Below are 21349 nucleotides of genomic sequence, written 5' to 3'. Positions count from 1 at the left end.
CCATTATTCAAGAAGGGAAACAGGGATAATCCTGTTAACTGTAGACCGGTGAGTCTCACGTTAGTGGTAGGGAAGTTACTGGAGAGGATTCTTCGGGATAGGATTTATGAGCATTTGGAAAACCATAGCCTAATTAGGGACAGCCAACATGGCTTTGTGCAGGGCAAGTCAGGCCTTACTAACTTGATTGAGTTTTTTGACGAGGTGATGAGGGTGATTGATGAAGATAGAGCTGTGGATGTTGTCTACATGGATTTTAGTAAGGCGCTTGATAAGGCCCATCACAGGAGGTTCAACCAGAAGATTAAGACGCATTGGATCCATGGTGAATTGGCTGGTTTTCCCATAGAAGACAGAGGGTAGTCGTCGATGGGACTTATTCCATTTAGAAGTTTGTGACTACTAGTGTCCCTCAGGGATCCGTACTGGGACCTCTGCTGTTTGTGATGTATATAAACGACCTGGATAAAAATGTACGTGGGTGGGTTAGTAAGTTTGCAGATGATATGAAGGTTGGTGGTGTTGTGGATAGCGTAAAAGATTGGCAAAGGGTACAGCGGGATATAGATCAGTTGCAGATATGGACAGAGAAATGGCAGATGGAGTTCAACCAGGCCAAATGTGAAGTGTTGCACCTTGGGAGATCAAATGTAAAGAGACAGTACACTGTCAATGGCAATAGCAACAGTGTTGATGAGCAGAGGGATCTTTGGGTCCATGTTCATAGCTCCCTGAAAGTGGCTACACAGGTTGATAGGGTGGTAAAGAAGGCATATGGCATGCTTGCCTTCATTAGTTGTGGCATTGAGTTCAAGAGTCAGGAAGCTATGCTGCAGCTTTATAAAACTTTAGTTAGGCCACATCTGAAGTATTGCATTCAATTCTGTTCACCCCTTTATAGGAAGGATGTCGAGGCTTCGGAGAGGGTGCTGAAGAGGTTTACCAGGATGCTGCCTGGATTAGAGGACATGTGCTATGAGGATAGGTTGGACACACTTGGGTTATTCTCTCTGGAGTGACAAAGGCTGAGGGGAGATCTGATGAAGGTTTATTAGATTATGAGAGGCCTAGACAGAGTAGACAGCCAGTGTCTTTTCCCCAGGGTTGAAATGTCAAATACCAGAGGGCATGCATTTGAGGTGATTGGGGATAAGTTCAAAGCAGATGTGTGGGGCAAGTTCTTTTACACAGAGAGTGGTGGGTGCCTGGAATGCGCTGCCTGGGGTGGTGGTGGAGGCAAATATGATAGGGGCATTCAGGAAGCCCTTAGATAGGCCCATGAATGTGAGGGAAGTGATAGTATATGGACATTATGTAGGCAGAAGGGATTAGTTTAGTTGGACATTTTATAACTTATGTAATTGGTTCGGCACAACATTGTGGGCCAAAGGGCCTGTTCCTGTGCTGTACTATGTTCTAGATGTTCTATGAATGGTAGAGCAGACTTGATGGGCCAAATGGTCTCATTCTGCTCCTATATCATATGGTCTAATGATGTGGCAATTATTTGCAAGCTTAGTGAGCATCCAGGAACACCAACGAAAGCAAAGCATTTCCAGATTGTCTCGATCTGATAATTGACCTTGTAGAAAACAGGTAACTTCATCCACCTATTTTGTTATCTATGTTTTTGAGACTAGCTTTGAGGCTCTCACAAAATATCTTCGGGTGGAAATTTAACATAAGGCTCACGTATATACAGATTATTGTGGGACATGCATATGACAGCTTGTTATTTTTTCAATGAGACTGAAAATTGTGAATTTATGATAAGCATTGGCAAAGGATCAAGAGGTATAAACCTTGAGTGTAACAAAATTAAACAATCCTAACTTGGATTTCTCCCTCAGGAGCAGGACTTGGAATTGAATACAATTGTTTCTGAAGCAAAGCACAAAGTATTTAAAGCATATTTAAAACAAAAGTTTTCTTGGGGTTAAATCATAGAAGTTGTATTGTAAATGATATATCTTCACTTGTTTGATGCTTCTTATCTTAAACATAGAATTGATTTCAGTAGCTTCAAAATGAATACAAGACAGGGGAGATATGGCAGCATGAAGGCTGGGTTACTAAATTAGCATCCACAAGCCTAGACTATTGATCCAGGGGTAGGAGCTCAAATCCCAATACAGTAGCAGGGAATTTGAACTCAATTAATTAAATAAATAGTATCAATAATGGTGACCACGAATTTATTGGATTGTCATAAAAACCTTCAGGAGAATAAATTTATCATTCTTACCATGTCTGGCCTGTGTGTGACTTCTGAATCATCAATGCCTTCTAATTCCAGAGTAATTAGGAATGGACAAAAGATGTCCATATTGCCAGTGAGGTCTGTGCGCCATGGACAAATAAATAATAAAATATAAAGCATGGGCCCATAGCTTGTTGTTTGTCTGAATGTGACTGAGCATTCCATCTAAACATGAAGTGAAAAATATAATGTGCATTGTAGACATTCCTCCTCCTCAGTGGATACCTACTGACGCTTACCTCAGTGGCACTCTTCCTGCACCTTCTGTCTATTCAGAATTAGAAGAAATGAGAATCAAATTTATTATCACCGACTTAGATGACATGAACCATGTTGTTTTGCAGCAGCAGTACAGTGCAAAGACATAAAATTACTATAAATTACAGAAATAAATAAATCGTGCAAAGTAAAAAGGAAAAACGAGGTAGTGTTCATGGGTTCATGGACCATTCAGAAATCTGATGGCGGAGGGGAAGAAGCTGTTCCTGAATCGTTGAGTGTGGGTCTTCAGGCTCCTGTACCTCCTCCCCGATGGTAGTAACGAGAAGAGGGCTTGTCCTGAATGGTGAAGGCTCTTAGTGATGGGTTGTGCCTGTGATGGAGCTGGCTGAGTCTACAACCCTCTGCAGCTTCTTGCGATCCTGTGCATTGGAGCCTCCATACCAGGCTGTGACGCAGCCAATGATTCAGAAACAGCTTCTTCCCCTCTGCCATCAGATTTCTGAATGGTCCATGAACCCATGAACACTACCTTATTATTCCTTTTTTGCACTATTTATCTATTTTTAATTTATAGTAATTTTTATGTCTGCACTGTACTGCTGCCGCAAAACAATAAATTTCACGTTATATTAGACAGCGATAACAAACCTGATTCTGATTCTGAGAATGCTCTCCACTGTATGTCTATAGAAATTTGTAAGAGTCTTTGGTGACGTACCGAACCTCCTCAAACTCCAAATGAAGTCGAGCCACTGGCATGCCTTCTTCATGACTGCATCAATGAGGTAGATCCTCCAAGATGTCAACATCCAGGAACTTGAAGCTGCTCACCCTTTCCACCACTGACTGCCCAATGACGACTGGTGTGTGTTCTCCCAACTTCCTCTTCCTGAAGTCCACAATCAATTCCTTGGTCCTGAAGCTGAGGGTGAGGTTGTTGTTGTGACACCACTCAACCAGCCGATCTATCTCACTCCTGTACGCCACCTCATCTCTGTCTCATTTACTTGAGAGGCTTCATGGTTGTATGAGGCCAAGTTGATTCTTTGCCACTTCCTGTCCTGCGTGCTCCATGGTTGCATGAAGTAGCTACTTCACTGTATGTCACCTTCACCACTAAGACCTCTTGGTACTCTCACCATCAGGACAACCTCTGGTGCAGTAGACAATTGTGTTCAAGACATCAGTCCTTGTCACCTTTTACAGACACTCCTCTAGTTGCCTCCACATTCTTTTAAAATATGGCAACAAAACTTCTGATTCCACATGAGGACCCCTATTTTGGCTTGGCCACTGAATATTGTTTCCCAGAAGTTTCAATACAAACATGATGATTTCATAACTCAACAAACGCTTATACAATTTTATTGCACTAGTCTATGGTCCATAAACACATTTATGATGTATAAATAGCTCAATAGGAAATAGAGTCAAAGAGTCATGCAGCATGGAAACAGGCCCTTCAGCCCAACTCATCCATGCCAACCATGGTGCCAACCAAGCTAGTCCCATTTGCCCATGTTTGGCCCATATCCTTCTAAACAACTCCTATCCATTTACTTATCCAAGTGTCTTTTAAATGTTGTTATACCTGCCTCAACCACTTCGTTTGGCAGCTTATTCCATATCGACACCACCCTCTGTGTGAAGAAGTTGCACCTTGGGTCCCTTTTAAATCTTTCACCTTTCATCTTAATCTAATGCCTTCTAGTTTTTAGTTCCTCTTCCCTGGGAAAAAGACTATCTGCATTCACCCATCTATACCCCTCATGATTTTACACACCTCCATGTGGTCACCATTCAATCTCCTACAATCCAAGGAAAAAAGTCCTAGCCTGCCCAACCTCTCTCTCTCACCCAGGTCCTGAAGTCCAGGCAGCATCCTCATAAATCTCTGCACTCTTTCCAATTTAATGATGTCTTTCCTGTAACAGGCCAATCAAAACTGTACACAATATTCCAAGTGTGGTCTCACCAACATCTTATACAACTGCAATGTAACGTCCCAAGTCCTATACTCAACAACAGGGTATTTATTTAACCTATTGTCATAGAGAGGGAGAGAGAGAGTGTGATAGCACAAAAACAGGCCCTTTGGCCCACCAAATCCACATCAGCCATCACTAATCCCACATTAATCCCATTTTTTTTTTAATTCTCCTTCCATTCTCAGCAACTATCCCTAGATTCTGCCACTTACCTACGCACACTGGGGCCAATTTACAGTGTCCCATTAACCTACCAACCCGCACATCTTTGGGATGTGGGAGGGAACTGGAGCACCTGAGGATGCCTACACAGTCACAGCAACCTGCACACAGACAGCACCCGAGTTCAGGATTGAACCTGGCTGGGTTGTTGATGTTGCAAGGCAGCAGCTCGACCAGTTGTTGTGAAAGTGGTGTAATCTCTGCATTTCTGCTGGTTCTTTCCACATTCAATAAACTCAATATTGCAGCCCAACGTGGTATGTCTTTCTCGTTTAATTAAAAATACCTCCTCAACTATATTCAATGCCCGGGAAATAAGAAGTTATAACCTGTAACCACTTCTACTTCAGTAACACACAGTAAAATGTTCCCCCCAATCCATGAAAATTGATTAGGGGAGAATAGTGAAAGGGGTTCAGGAGAATCATGTTCAATGAAGGATGAGGCAACATTATTCATTGCTTGGATTCTAAAAAGAAAATAGATTGCCTCAATGAAAAACCTTTTAAATATCACATTCCAAATTTTGGTCAGAGAAATTATGCCAGTTTTTTGGAGGGTTTTGTATCAGTGAGTTTTATGAAGAAGTAGCATTACTGAAGAACTTAAGAATCAAAAATTGCTTCAATTATGTCTTCTCTACTCAACTGCCTGAGATATCACAGAAAGCAAGCCCGCTGACATATCTCAAATTATACCAATGTCACTCTGCACCCGAGCATAAAAAAGGGAACGGAGCATGTTCTACAGAAAGTCAATGCATTGTCTGTCTGAGAACATTCAGTCAGAGAGCTTACAGCAACATTCTGGGCAAAAATGACTAACTTGAACAGAACAGGATTTCAGCTCTTCCAAAACTCATGACTCAAATTGATTCCAGAGTAAATCGCTGAGAGAATTCTACACTTCATTGCACTGGAATTATCTTGTTACTTTTAGCTCAACATCACTATTGTGTTTTACCTGTTTAGGAGTAAGATTACAACTGAATATTGAATTCAAAATGAAGAAAGGGGGGAGAAATGAACACTGCATGTCTTGATTAAGTTCACATTTTAATCATCTGCTGGAACTTGCACACAAAGCATTGACACAACTTCCTAGCATCACTGACAAGTCATGCACACTCTAACGAGGACAGTTCATTAGACGTTGTTTGTATTGTGTTTGCCTACACTTCTTTGGTAGATAAGAGAGGGGGTCCATGTTAAGTCCAACTCTTTCTTTCCTGCTAATATCTGTAGTTCACCAGAAGATTGTTATGGTATCTACAGATGTTCACTTCTGTGAATATGTGTATGAATGAATCATGATCTCAATTTGTACTTGAAATATTGACCATCCTTCAGCCTATGGACAGTGCTGGGAGCAAAGGAAGGCTTCCTGAGATGCAACAACCATTTTGTTGATCACATCCAAAATTTAAGAAAGTGGGTTTCTGTGTGAGATGAATATAATCGTTATGTTTGAGTGAGGTTAGGGTACTTTACAAACACACTCTGTATATTGATTAGTATATTGGACTGCAAATGGGGAAGAGGTTATTGTTAACATGAAGCAAAAATAAATCACTGAAAAAACAGATTTGCATTTCTGAGTGCTTCTCATGGCAATGGATTATCCCAATGCACTTGCCTTCACTAATTTTTGTGTCAAGGTTATTGTGAGTTAAATTAGAATGATTTCTTTTCAAATCACATCTTCACTAAGGTCATGAATTTTGGTCCCAATGTGAGACAACATTGTCAATTTTAGTGGCAGGAAACAAAGTTTCTAATCATCATTTGGGAGTAATGCTACAAATCACTAGCCGATACAATATGTTTGGTTATGTTGTTCTCTCCGTTGAGTATGAGTTGTCTGGCCAAAATCACCTGGTTATCTGGTAGAACGTCACTCAGTATAGTTATTGCCACCAAGACACAAGGGAAATTTTCAGGTCGACATGCGAGATAAGATGCACATGGCTGAGACTGGCTTCAAAAAATTGGATTGCAAGGAAAATCTACGGACGACATTCATCTTGCCTTAAAGGGGACTGATTATTCATAACAACTTGAGGAGCACAAGGATAGTTCACCCAGAGGACTTTTCAGACTGAAACAGCACACCAGAACAAGGTGATTCTTGATATTTCATATTTAAAATTGGTGAAAGGATAATATCTGAGATGGTATCTGAAAGACAGGTCAAATATTCAGAGTGGCCAGCATTTTGGATGAAGTAGTGGAAACTTGTTCTAGAGCCCATTGTCTAGTACCACAATGACTCTTTTAACCTGAGTGAAATGGAAACAGGACCTTAAATCCAAGGAGACTACACTCACCATCAAACATCCATTAACATTAATCCAACACTATTCCCATTTTTCTATTCTCTTCACATTCCCAACAATCCCTCTAGATTCTACCACTCACGTACAGACTAGGGGTAAATTACAGTGGTCAATTGACCTACCAACCTGCATGTTTTTGGGATATGGGAGGAAACTGGAGCACCTGGAGGAAATCCCTGCCGTCACAGACGGCACTAGTGGTCAGGAACAAACCTGGGAGCTGGAGCTATGAGGCACCAGTTCTACTAGCTGCACCATTGTGTCACCCTGATAACTCCTCTGGATCCTATCTCATGCTGTTGCAACCCTTACTAAAAGCAAATCCATTGGACAAATGGTCTGTGTCTAATAGTCTGAGCCATTTTTTGTACAGATTACAACACAAGTGAATAGGATGGTAAGGAGGGCCTATGGCATGCTTGCTTTCATCAGTCAGAGCATTGAGTAAAACAATTGGGAAGTCATGTTGCAGCTGTATAAAACTTTGGTTCGGTCTGGTTGCCACACTAGAGGAAGGATGTGGAGGCTTTGGAGATGGTGCAGACGAGGTTCACCAGGATGTTGCCTGGTTGGAGTAAATAGCTATGAGGAGATGTTGGATAAACTTGGATTATTTTTCCTGGAGCATTGAGGAGCAACCTGGTCGAGGTATTTAAGATTATGAGAGGCGTAAATAGCGTAGGCAGTCAGAGTGTTTTTCCCAAGCTGGAAATGTCAAATATTAGATGGCGCAGGTTTAAGGTGAAAAGGGAAACATCTACAGGAGATATGCAAGACAATTTTTTTTACACAGAGAGTGTGGGTGCCTTGAATGCACTGCCAGGGCAGGGGTAGAAGCAGATACAAGAACAACATTTAAGAGGCATTTAGACAGACATGAACAGACAGGGAATAGATGGATAAGGACCACGTGCAGTCAGGTGGGATTGGTTTAGACTGGCATCGTGGTCAGCACACACATGGTCTTCCTGTGCTGTACTGTTCTATGTTCTATGTTCCATTGGAAAGGATGACCCGAGGCTCAGAGTGCGCAGTCAGTCAGAATGTCCCCTGTGGTTTGTGTTTTTGGTTAGTGGCTGAGAAGACCAAGGAACAAGCATCTCTGGTTGGAGGAGCCATGGTGACCGGAATGTCCACAGTCGCTCAGAAGACGGTGGAAGGAGCTGGAAACATAGCAGCAGCCACCGGACTGGTGAAGAAGGAGCAGCTAGTGAAGCAGGTCAGCTTTTCAAAATTCATTTCACTTCTCCCCCAGGGTTTTAATATTATTATGCACAAGACACTCATTCCTCTCTGTTCTGTTGGTTGTGGTGTGGGCATTGTTAAATGATTTATCCTTTCCCTGCATCAGATTGCGAGTGAGTGTTTGACGTCAACACCATCTCAATCTAATCTTCTGGCTCTGTGGAGACTCGAAAGTCCATAGGCTGCCAAGGAATACTGCAGATGGAATGGGTACTGTATATTTAAAAATAAATATTTTGAACATGGAACTCGGAAAAGCTGAAGATATTAAGCTGAAAATGCAGTAACAGGCTAGATATGTTGAACTTGCACATGCATTCAATTATGTGAAAACGTTTCTCTCCCTGGTCTGGAATTAACTAGTGTGCAGTGTTTTTTGCTTTCAATTAATTTGGTCTAATTGGGCCTTTCAGACGAGGGGGATTTGAAGACTTGTAATAGGGGAAAGTTCCCACCATCAGTGGGTTTTAGTAAATAGGTCAATGTGGGCTATAGAATAGGGTTATTTTATAGACAGAGGGAGTTGCAAAACAACAGAAAATGGCATATGTTCATGGTAAAACATTTGAATGTGAGCACCAGGACAGAATTTAAAGCTTGATGTACCCTGAATTGTGAGACTCACACAGAATTCAGAACATGAAACAACTTGCATTGTTACTTGAAGCTGATTTGTGATCATTGCTCAGTTTAGGTTCAGGTTGGGTGAGTACTGTGAAACTTAGTTTCTAGCTTCTACAGTAGGATTGCCACACAGCAGAGCCACAAACATGAGATCACATTTCATATTTTTGTTTTCTTATTACTCAGAAGGAGGCTGTTCGGCCCATTGAGTCTATGTCAGCTCTTACAGCAACGCCATCAGTTCTTTTCTCTCAGTTATTTCCCTGTTGCCTATTTTTGCTCACATGCCCATTAACTTCCACCCCAACCCCCCCCCCCCACCCATCTCTCCTTACCACCTACGTATACCAAGGGGTATTTTACAGTAACCAATTAACCTAACAACTCCCACATCTTTGGGATGTGGTAGGATATCCAAGCATACAGAGAAAGCTCACACCATCACAGAGAGAACATGCAAGCTCCACAAAGACAGCACTGGAGGTCAAGATTGAATCCCGGGTCTCTGATGCTGTGAGTACTAACCACTGCAACACCGTGCTGGATGTTGTTTGCTCTGCACAGGGGCCCGTTGAATACAGCGCTCTCTTGTTGACCTCTGCATATAGATAAGGGTTTAAGTATCTTTTTGACAGAATCAGCTTTGATGTTGCCCTGTAAAGTAACATTACATAAGAAACAGGAGCAGGATTAAGCTCTTTGGCTCTTCAGGCCTCCTCTACCATTAAGTGGTAGATCTGGTCCTTTAGGTCAACTCCACTTTCCTACCTCATCCCATAACCTCTGGTCTCCCCATTATAGGAAAGATGTGGAGGCTTTGGAGAGGGTGTAGAAGAGGTTTACCAGGGTGCTGCCCGGATTAGAGGGCATGTGCTATAAGGAGAGGTTGGACAAACTTGGGTTATTTCCTCTGGAGCGATGGAGGCTGAGAGAAGATCTGATAGAGGTTTATAAGATTATGAGAGGCATAGGTAGAGTAGACAGCCAGTATCTTTTGCCCAGGGTCGAAATGTCTAATACTAGAGGGCATGTATTTAAGGTGAGAGGGGGTGTTCAAAGGAGATGTGCGGGACAAGTTTTTTACACAGAGCGTGGTGGGTGCCTGGAATGCACTGCTTGTGGTGGTGGTGGAGGCAGATACGATAGGGGCATTCAAGAGGCTCTTAGATAAGCACGTGAATATGCGGGAAATGGAAGGATATGTACATTGTGTAGACAGAAGGAATTAGATTAGATGGGCATTTGATTACTAATTTAAGATAAGGTAAGATATCTTTATTAGTCACATGTACATCGAAACACACAGTGAAATGCATCTTTTGCGTAGCACGTTCTGGGGGCATCCCATAAGTGTCGCCACACTTCCAGCGTCAACATAGCATGCCCACAACTTCCTAACCCGTACATCTTTGGAATGTGGGAGGAAACTGGAGTGATCTCCTATCCTGAGATGATCTCACCTACTCTCAGACTCCCATAGTTGGGAAGCATCCACATAGTATCTACCCAGTCAAGCCTCCTCAGAGTAAGAGTTGGACAGCTGCCAGAAGTAAATAATATCTGAATGGGGTGAATGGATGCATGGAATTAGCAAGGAGAGGGCAGTGTGAAGAAAAATGATCCCACACTTAGCCCCTCATTCGTGCACAGTTTTCAAACTAAGGCTTAAATCATGAGATATCACTGTTGACAAACAGGCAGTGACATCGACAGCCAACAAGCAATATGCATGCCATCCCGTCTTCGTATATGTGATGTAAGTGAGGGTTAAGTTTTACTCAGTTCCCCCCTCCAATCAATATCATGGGAAGTTTTACATCAGTATGAGAGGTGCGTCATCTGAAAGGCAGGGGATCCAACACTGCAGCACTCCCTCAGCAATGTCAGCCCAGATCCACAAGCCCTGACTCTGACAAGAGTACTATCACGTATGATGTCTACAGTCGAGAGACATTTAGATCTAATGCTGCAATGTTAAGTCCAGGAGGAGAGCTCTGGCTATGGGTTCACAATGCCCTGTACATTGAGCCGACATTGACCAAGTTTGCAATGTCCAGTACTCTAAATTCTTTAATGATTCCTGTACATACAAGTCCAGGAGTATAAAGTATAGGCTGAGGCTCCACCACAATTATGCTTCTTGTCTTGGCTAACATTTATTCCTCTGTACAGAAGTGACAGGGATTGGGGGTGATGGTGTGTGGCAAAAGTTCAAGGAACACCCAACAATAATTAAACAAATTTAGAAGAAGTGCACATAGTTACAGGTGTATAACATCAATCTGATTAAAACATCTCTCTACACATGACCAGATTTAAACTCCCTCAGGAAATGAACTTGAAGCACACATGGGGTGTGTTACATTGCTGGTTGGGGGGGACATAAAAGAAAAAGAGCACAAACTATGCCAGACCAAAGAAACTTCGAACAAAGTTATTGTACATTTTTCTCAGCCTAACCAAGAGAAAGACAGCAGACGATAATGAAGGTAAACTCAGTGGAAAGGCTTGAATGAAGTTCTGTAAGTAGATGGTGGAACAAAACAGCATCAAATCCCCATTGTGTGTTGATGTGGAAAGAATTGCAATGGGTTATATCCAGCATGGCTCTTGTAAAGCATCCTTTCTCATAGTTGGCATTGCACCAATTCAGGCAGAAGGCCGTCTGTCCCACTGTCTTCTACAGGACCTGGGATGCTGTAGGAGGAGGTGGCATTCTGTTGGGAGTAGGGCAAGTTAAACCTGTCTACTATCGCTCTGATTTGGATAGCACTACTGGGCAGTCACCTCTTTCACATTCACTGGTCACCCATGCAAAGCCCTGATGCATACTGCCAGCTCATCATACCTCTCACTCAGTTGGATGCAGTTTCCAGATGCAACTGACAATTAAAATCCTTCCTCCAACCCACCCCATCAATGACTGGTACCATGTCAGGGAGTTCAGGATACTAGCCATTAGTGGGTCCCCACCTGCTTTGGGGAACACTCCAGTGCAATGAGCTCTGGGTGACCATGTCATTCTTTCCCTGGAGTAGAGATGAAAGAGTAGCTTATTTCAGTCATCTATTTGCTATATCAGCTTGCATTGAAGTACTAACTGGGAACAAGCCACAGTCCTAATATTTGAGGATAAAGATGACATCAACCATTGATGGTGCTGTGACTGTGTTACAAGTTTGCCCTTGTCACAGATGGTAAAAAAAACTCTTCATCTAGATACCTGCTGTGAGAGTCTTTCGCTGGTAGGTTTACTAACGTCTGCACATATGGTCTGGTGCTTGCTATTGCTCTTGGCATACCTTCTCAACTGTAAGTACTGTAGTTGAGGCACTTCAGAAACAAGCATATCTTAAAAAATGTAGACAAGACTCCATCACCTTCCTAGCATGATTCATATTGAAGATTAAAGTATTAGAAATTGGGAAGAAATTGTTGATAAGTATATCACTGTATTTCTAAATATAGTGTCAACATTTGAAAAACTAAAACCTTGCAAACTTGAAGAATTCCTTCAGTCACGGCTTATGAAATGGGAGCAAGATGAATATTCCAAATCCTGCAGACTTTTGCTTGGTGCTCAATTTAAATACAATTCCATGAAATCAATGCATGAAGTAAACATACGTTTTCCCAGGTCTATGTGGAGTGCAGAGCCTGGTAGGAAATCGGCACAAAATTTGTTGCTTCCCTGGGTGATTCTCCATGGTGTCCTGGCCAATTTCCTTCTTATCGTTCTGAGCTTTAAACAGATAAAAAATATTTCTAATTAAGTCTTGGTGTGCTGGCATTGTCTTAGCCAATACTTATCGCTCAGCAAGCATCACTTAGACTAATCACGATCAACTTGCTTTTTGTTGGATCTTGCTCGGACACAATTTGGTTGCAATGTTTATTGAAGCACAAGAGTAATTGTTCTTCAATCCCACCCTTTGATCAGATTCTTAATACCACTCAAGGGTGCCTCGATTATTTTCTGTGTTTAGGCTTCATAAAGTAACCTTTGCAGGTACAATTTGGTTAAGTTAGGTTCTGTGTCATCTGTGGCTGTCAATAGGTAGACAAGTGTTGCAGCCATTTGAAATGCACTGATTATACTGAAGTGATTCAAGTCTGTGACTTCCATGTGGTGGGTTATTGACAGATCAGCTGCAAATAAACACCAACATAATGGCAGCAACGAACACTCTGCTGGAGGAACTGGGCGGGTTGAGCAGCATCTGTGGGAGGAAAGGAATTGTCAACGTTTCGGGTCCAGTTCCTCTAGCAGACTGTTTGTTGCTCCAGATTGCAGCATCTGCAGTCTCTTGTGTCTCCAAAATAATGGGGCACTGGTTCATGTTGTGGCTCAATTGATCGCACTATTACCTCAGTCAGAAGGTTCAAATCTCCAGCATAGAGATGGGAGCATGAAATGTAGAGTCACAAGGTCATTTACTACAGAAACAGGCCCATCGGCCCACCGTGTCTGCACCGACCATCAAGCACCCATTTACACTGATCCTACACTAATCCCATTTTATTCTCCTCACATTCTCATCAATTTTACCCCCTGACTCTACCCCTTACCTGCACACTGGAGTGACACAGTGGTACAGCTGGTAGAGCTGCTGCCAAACAGCTCCAGTGACCTGGGTTCAATTCTGACTTCCTGCACTGCCTGTGTGGAGTTTTCACGTTCTCTCTGCAGTCACATAATTTTCCTCCAGGTACTCGGCTTTCCTCCCACATCCCTAAATCAAGCAGGTTTATAGCTAAATCAGTCTCTGCAGTTCCAGCATTGTTATAACTGTGCCCCCTGAGTATAGCTGATGGTTTAGTGAAGCACAGACAGACTGCTGCTTTCAAATGAAAGCTACATTTTTTTTCTCTTGGATGGACGGAAAAGATTTGTGGGACACTTTGGAAGAAAAACAGGGGAGACCATGCCAATATTTCTCAACTAACATCACCGTGCTGGAGAGAGTGCAGTGGAGATTCACTAGGATGTGGTGTGGATTGGAGAGCTAAATTATGGGGAGAGATTGGATAGGCTGGGCTGGTTTTCCATGGAGCGAAGGAGGCTGAGGGGTGACCTGATATATAAGATTATGGCAGGCATTGATAGGGCAGATAGTCAAAATCCTCTTTTCCCTGCTGGGGGTATCAAAAACAAGAGGGCATAGTTTTAAAGTGAGAGGTAGGAGGTTTAAAGAGCATCTCAGGAATAAGTTTTTTACACAGCAAGTGGTTAACATCTGAAACGTTCTACCAAAGGAGGTGGTGGAATCAGATACAATTACTACATTTAAGAGGCATTTAGACAAAAACTTAACTATGCAAGGCATAGAAGGATATAGTCTTAATGCAGGCAAATGGGAGTAGTGTAGTTGGGCAAAAAGGTTGGCATGTACGTGGCCCCATTTCTGTGCTGAATGACTCTGTGACCCTGTCACTGTTTCATGGAGCTTGTTGTATGCAATTAACTTACACATAATAATAGAGATTACATTTCATACAAAGTACTTCATCGGTTATGTCATACATGGTAGGGTGCTTTGAGACATCCTGAGGTTGTGAAAGGTGATCATATAACTAAATAATTTTCTTTTTGTTCCATCTCGCTCATTATATGTACACACCATCTGGGAATATAGTTGATTTACCCATGGTTGCTGTTCCAGTCATAGACAAAGGAGTTAAGAAATCAGATACAGGTACATGCCTTTGAGTTCCTGTGTGCAGATATCCCAGGCAATCCATTAGAAGGTGCAGAGACTGCATATGGAGATTTCATAACCTTGGGACACCCCAACACAATGTAATATTTTCTGTGACTGGCAATTTGCACACAGTAAGCTCCCATGAACAGTGATGTGGTAATGACAAGATCATCAGCTTTAATGATGTTGATTATGGGATAGGTATTGGACAAGGCACAGAGGTGACCTCTCCCATCTTCAAAGTATGCAGCAAGAATTGTTGTGTTCCTCTGAAAGAGAAGAAATCAGTCACTGAATGGGAAGAAGGATTGACAATTGAAGATTCCCCCTGTCACGTTTTTCAGATTTGATTTTCCAGTGGAAAGTTTGAAGGGCACCATTCCTTGCACTTGCCTCTACCTGTAACTGCAGGTTACCTTGAAAAGTAATGAGCCATCCTTCTGAAAGGAGATGACTCACAATGGAGGAAGAAAAGACACATTGGAAACAAGTACCTAGTAATTACAGATCATCTGCTTGAATAGCTGCTAAAATGTTTATAATTTACCTATTGATTCCCCAGAGTTATGTCTTCAATGTGAATGTTTGTTTTCTCCACCACCATAATGTAGATTTTTCCTACCTTTTCTGGGAATTTTCAATAGTTTTGATGCATTTCATATATCAAACACACAGTCTCTGTGAAGATAAATGCAAGTAGCTGAAACAATTTTATTAGGCAATTTTATATTATATTTGCAATATTGTAGGTCTCTGCAATTTCTTCATTTCACCTCTCAGTGACCTAGGCTAAACTGGACAAAGGGTGATAATGGTCCAACTATCTGGAGAATCAATGATACAGTTCACTCAGTGAACTCAGCTTTTCAGATAATACTGATGTAACAGAGCTTCAAGCCACAAAAAAACTGGCTGTCTTTGTGCCCCAGGATCCTAGAATCACTCCCCTGGTCGGCTTAGTGATCTCCTGTTGACTTGTTCATGGGTTTTATTGGTATTGGTTTATTGGTTATTATTGTCACATGTACCGAGATACAGTGAAAAGCTTTTGTTTTGCGTGCCATCCAGACAGATCATGTCCTACATAAGTACATCGAGGTAGTAAAAAGAAAACAGAATGCAGAATATAGTGTTGCAGCTACAGAGAAAATGCAGTACGGGTAGACAAGGAAAGTGTAAGGACCACAACAAGGTAGATTGGGAGTTCAAGAGTTTATCTTTTAGCGTATGAGGCTTCCGTTCCAGGGCCTGATAACAGTGGGATAGAAACTGTCTTTGAGTCTGGCGGTACATGCTGTCTGGATTTTGTGTCTCTTGCCTGATGGGAGAGGGGAGAAGAGAGAATGACCGGGGTGGGAGGGGTCCTTGATTATGTTGGCTGCTTTCCCGAGGTGGTGAGAAGTGCAGACGGAGTCAGTGGAGGCGAGGTTGGTTTGCGTGATGGACTAGGCTGCGTCCACAGCTCTCTGCAATTTCACGGGCAGAGCAGTCACCATTCCAAGCTGCAATGCATCCGGATAGGATACTTTCTATGGTGCATATGTGAAAATTGGTAAGAGTCATGGGGGACATGCCGAATTTCCTTAGCAAACTTATCTCGTCAGCCACTAAGGCCAAAGAACCCTAATCTCCTTTATGAATTTGGGGTTTAGAGGGGAGGCATCAGTACCCATGAGAGACGAATGATCTGCTGGCCAGCATTCCATCCTCCAAATTCCATAAATATCTGCTAATCCAAAACACACCTTCTGACTTGCTAAATTCATTCCAACATCAAGACCTGCAAAGCAAGTATGCTCCACTTGCTTGGATGTTCTAATCACATTTAAGAAGCCTGACACTGTCCAGAATGACACAATCCCAGGACAAAGCAGCCCACTTGATTTGCACCGTTTTCATTAACCTAGAAGTCACTTTCCTCCGCCACAGTCATTGTATCGTGTGCCATCCACAAATTGTGCTGCAGTACTTTCTAAGGCTCTGTGCTCAGTACTTCCCATGTCTCTAATCTCTACCTCCTGGAGAGGCAAGGGCAAGGTGCATAAAAATGCCACCACCTGCAGATTCACCCCATTTCCATCCTGACATGGAATTATATTGTCATTCCTTTATCTTTGAATCCTTGACACTCCCTGCTCTCAGCACTGTAGGAGTGCCTTCACCACACTGACTGTGTTCACTATCACCTACTCAAGGGGCAGTTAAAGCTGGCCATTAAACTTTGGCCTTGACCACATCCCATGCAGGGATGAGATATCTTTATCAGTCACATGTACATTGAAACACACAGTGAAATGCATCTTTGCGTGGAGTGTTCTGGGGGCAGCCCGCAAGAATCGCCACGCTTCCGGCGCCAACATAGCATGCCCACAACTTCCTAACTCGTACATCTTTGGAATGTGGGAGGAAACTGGAGCACCCGGAGGAGACCCACGCAGACACGGGGAGAACGTACAAACTCCTTACAGACAGCGGCTGGAATTGAACCCAGGTCGCTGGCGCTGTAACAGCGTTACGCTAACCGCTATACTACCATGCCTGCCCAAATAAGAGCTTATGATGTTGGTGCTGATGATTATGTAAATGAATTGGATATGAATGCACGTGGCACAATTAGCAAGTTTGCTGATGATACTAAATTAGGGGGTCTTGTTGATAGGTTGGGTTACAATGAATTGCAAAAGGATCTTGATCAGTTGGGGAGATGAGCTGAGGAAAGGCAAGTAGAGTTCAACTTAGATAAGTGTGGGGTGATGCATTTTGGACAGTCAAGTCAGGGTAGGACTTATACAGTGAATGGCAGGGCATTGACAAGTGTTGTGGATCACAGGGACCTGGGAGTACAAGTGCACAGTTCGCTGAAAGCAGCCACGCAAGTAGACAGGGTGGTGAAGAAAGCATTTAGCACGTGGCCTTCATCAGTCAGGGCATCAAGTTTAGGCATAGGGACATTATGTTACAGTTATATAAGTCACTGGTGAGGCTGCACTTGGAGTATTGTGTACAGCTTTGGTCACCCTGTTATAGGAAAGGCATTGCCAAGCTGGAGAGGGTGCAGAAGAGATTGAGAAGCATGCTGCCTGGTCTAGAGGGCCTGAGTTATGGGGAGAGGTTGGCCACACTGGATCTTTATTCCTTGAAGCGTAGGAGAATGAGGGGTGACCTCATAGAAGTTTATAAAATCATGAGGGGTATGGATAAGGCCATAGTCTTTTCCCCAGGGTTGGGGAGTCCAAAACTAGAGGGTACAGGTACAAGATAATAGGGGAGAGATTTAAAAGAGAGTTGAGAGGTAACTTTGCACAGAGGGTGATGAGTACCTGGACTGAGCTGCCAGAGGAAGTGGTCGAGGCGGGTACAATTGCAACATTTAAGAGGCATTTGGATAGGTACATGGAGTGGAGGAGCTTGGAAGGTTATGGGCTGAACACAGGCAACTGGGACTAGCAGGGAGAATGCTGTGGTCAGCATGGACAAATTGGGCTGAAGGACCTGTTTCTGTGCTGTATTAATGTATGACTCTATGCTGGTGGCCTTGTGTTACCAAAATATATCTTGAGCTGGATAAAAGGGACAATGAGTCCATTGAATTTACGCTATAAAGTTGGAGGACTGTGTTGAATGGAGATCCAAGGTGAGAGATCTGAGGGTAATACAAGAGAAAGGCTTCAAGATTGCAAGAAAATAAATAGCAGTCTCCAGAAAAGTAATTCAGAAGTTCGCTTTCATATGCAGAGGACGGAATGTAGGTCAGAGGAATTAATCCTCCTGTTGTCAGCGGTAGTGGTCAATGTCTAGTCAGAGTATTGGTGCAGTTTGAGATCCCAGATTACAGAAAAGTTGAGCTGGAAGAGCTACTAACATGATTAAGGACTGGCAGAATGATTAGCAATATGGAACTGTCCCCTCTGGCGAAAAAAGAAGTTGTGGGTGTTGGGAATGAAGTGTTCAGAATCGTTATGCTCAGGGATGTAGATGATCAAGGGCTGTATGTATCACAACAGGTCAAGGGCACTTGAAGCTCAATGCAAAGAGACATATTGTTTAATCAGTACACGTTATACCACAGACCTTTGCAAATTCTCACCTCACGCTCCAATAAAGGTGGCATGCATGTTGGGACTAAGGAAATATGTAGAATGAGAGTCCAAATTGTAACATCTGTGTCAAAGCAAACCATTAGCAATTAAAATAACTAAAACTCATTATAGGTTTTTTACTATAACCTCATGGTTAACCAGAAGTTTATATAATTAAGGCAGCTTTTTGTCATTGTATGGAATACCGAAGGCAGGTTTCTTAAGCTGATCATTTCCAGGTCTCCACTGGTGTTATTATTCCGCTGAACATATGCTTTCACTTTCTTCTGCTCTTAATGAAAATGTGCCCCAAAATGTTTCACAAGCCGATTAATTTTAGTGTTAGCAACAAGCAGATAGGCATCTAAATAGGCAGGTGGAGCATTGATTTAATATATTAGGAAGACAACAGCTTTGACTAGACATTGCACCAGCCCGTCAACAAAGATTATGTGATTAACTGCTGGAGTGGGACGTGCATTCACAGTCCTCTGACTCAGAAGCGAGCATTGCTACCCACGGAGCCAAGGTGACATTGGAAGGCAGAATGATCATCTCTTCAGTCATTCCTGCACAGTTGATTGTTGCCTCCTCTCTGCTGTTTATGCTTCTGCTCACAGTATTCCCAGTGCAACACAAGTCACTGCTGCTCTACTTAATACCATAGCAATCTAATCTTGGCAGTCTCACCTTCACCTTTATGGGTTTTTGTGTTAGGGCTGAGATAAATTTGTCTGTGAAAGCCCTAAATGTAAAGCCTATAAGTTTATATTATGCCAGTATAAACTGTCAATAAGTGTTGAGAAATTCACCTGGCAAATACTTTTCTCTCTTTACGTAAAAGCTATTAGCTGTGACTGAGTTGTCTGATTCCATTGTTTTTTGTTCGAGAGTTGTGCTACAATTAGTTCAATCTCATTCTATTCCACTGAGGAGTTTCTCCTGCCTTCATTAGCCCTGGTTCCACACACAATCCACCTTCTGAACTAAGATCACTGCAATTCCTGGGAATCAAAGATATCTGCCAGCATTTTTCTGAAAGAAACTTGGGATCACATTCTAGAGTTTATACAGTGCTATTAATAAGCTGGAGGCACTTGATAAGACTTTTTGAAGAAAAAAAATGACAGCAAGTTGCATGAAAAGATGATTCGGACAGGTGAGCAAAGGCTTGGGCAAAGGGAGAGGATTAAGCGACTGCCGTAACAACAGGAGGGAGGTGGAGAGATGGAAAGGCAGTCCCAGAACTGGGCATCTGAATACACAGCACCGGTGGTGGTGATGAAGATTGATGATGGGCAAGAGACCAGAAATGGAGGGTCACAGAGATCCAAAAGGACTCCAAAGCTCCAGCAGGCTATAGATATCGGAAGGGGTGAAGCTATGGAGGGATTTGAACAGGTAGGTGAGAATTTTAACATAGGGGTATTGCTGGATCAGGAGCCAGTGTAGCCTTGGGTGCTCAGGGGTAATGAGTAAACAGGACATGGTGTGGATTGGGATACAGGTAACATAGTTTGGATGGGCTGAGGTTTTTTGGAAAGGGGAAGTCCAGCAGAGGAGTGTTCCAGGCAGTAGCAAACAGACAAGGGCTTTGCAACCAGGGAGCACAGGAAGATGCCACATCGGAGCTTGGTTAACACAGGCAAAGAGAAAAGATGGCTTGCTGTTTTATTTTTTTGTTGCAATTGTGTGAGGATGATGTAGATAAACCAAAGCATCTCTTTCTACCTGTCATTATTTGCCATACCCCTACTCCACTGTGCTGGGGTTACACTGAACGACAGAACCAGGAAGCTGGCTGCCTTGACGTCTCACCTTGTCAGTCTGATTGCAGCTACTGCAGATCTCCATCTGTTCTAAAGGTTTCACTCCTCCATGGGTACAATCTTCCATCACTGCACAGTTCTTGACTTGCTGTTGAACACCCACGGTTCCTCTTAACCAGATCACACTGATTCTTAACCAGATCACACTGATTCTTTGCTCATTCCTCCTTTGGAACGAGCCAATGTTACCTGAACTGCATTTGCTTCAGCTCAGCTCCACAATCTTCTCTCCTCGTGGACCATTGTTCCTTCCTGAATTTGCTTCATCTCTTTACTTAACTATTTGTAACACAGAATGGGCAAAACATAGAAGAACATTTGGCCCATTGAGTCCATACTACGTAAGAGCAATCCAGCTGCTGATACTCCTCTGTCCTTGCCCCAGAACCCTGTACATTCTTTGAGCAAGTCAGGCCTTCTGTGCAGTAAAGGAACAGTTTGGAGTTGAACAACTGAGAGCCATTGCCTCCTCCTAAACTGTAGAATTCCACCGTTTAATCACAGTAATTCAAGCTGGTTATAATTGGAAAGCCTCTTTCAAGAGCAGAATGCCCAGCAGCCTGGACACAGGTGGATGGCAGAACCAGATCTACGGCTGTCAGGTTCCAGTTCAACCTGAGCGATGGGATTTAAGCTCTGCGCCTGCAGGTGTACCCAGGCTGAGGGGTACTCAGCCAGTTTTTATCCCTTAGAGCCCAGAAACAGTTGTGCTATCGACCAGAAGAATACACGGCTATTCCAATCTCTTCCCTTCATGTACTTTGAATTGTTCTGCAACATGGATTGTCACATTGCTCTCATAATGATCCATTGCAAAGGTGATTTATTTAGTTATGACTCTGA

General features: G+C 42.8%; 1 protein-coding gene across 1 annotated transcript in view; it reads left to right on the top strand.

The window, feature by feature from the left end:
* Window positions 1–21349, top strand: part of LOC127583618 (alpha-synuclein-like) — a 66568-nt gene that overhangs the window by 6830 nt on the left and 38389 nt on the right. Inside the window, exon 3 of the mRNA XM_052039781.1 lies at window positions 8101–8246. Coding sequence (XP_051895741.1) covers window positions 8101–8246 — 146 coding nt within the window. The remainder of the gene's footprint in view (window positions 1–8100; window positions 8247–21349) is intronic.

This window comes from Pristis pectinata, chromosome 2 (genome assembly GCF_009764475.1).
Source record: "Pristis pectinata isolate sPriPec2 chromosome 2, sPriPec2.1.pri, whole genome shotgun sequence".
In the NCBI taxonomy this organism is placed as follows: domain Eukaryota; kingdom Metazoa; phylum Chordata; class Chondrichthyes; order Rhinopristiformes; family Pristidae; genus Pristis; species Pristis pectinata.
This window is presented reverse-complemented; position numbering and strand designations above follow the sequence as displayed.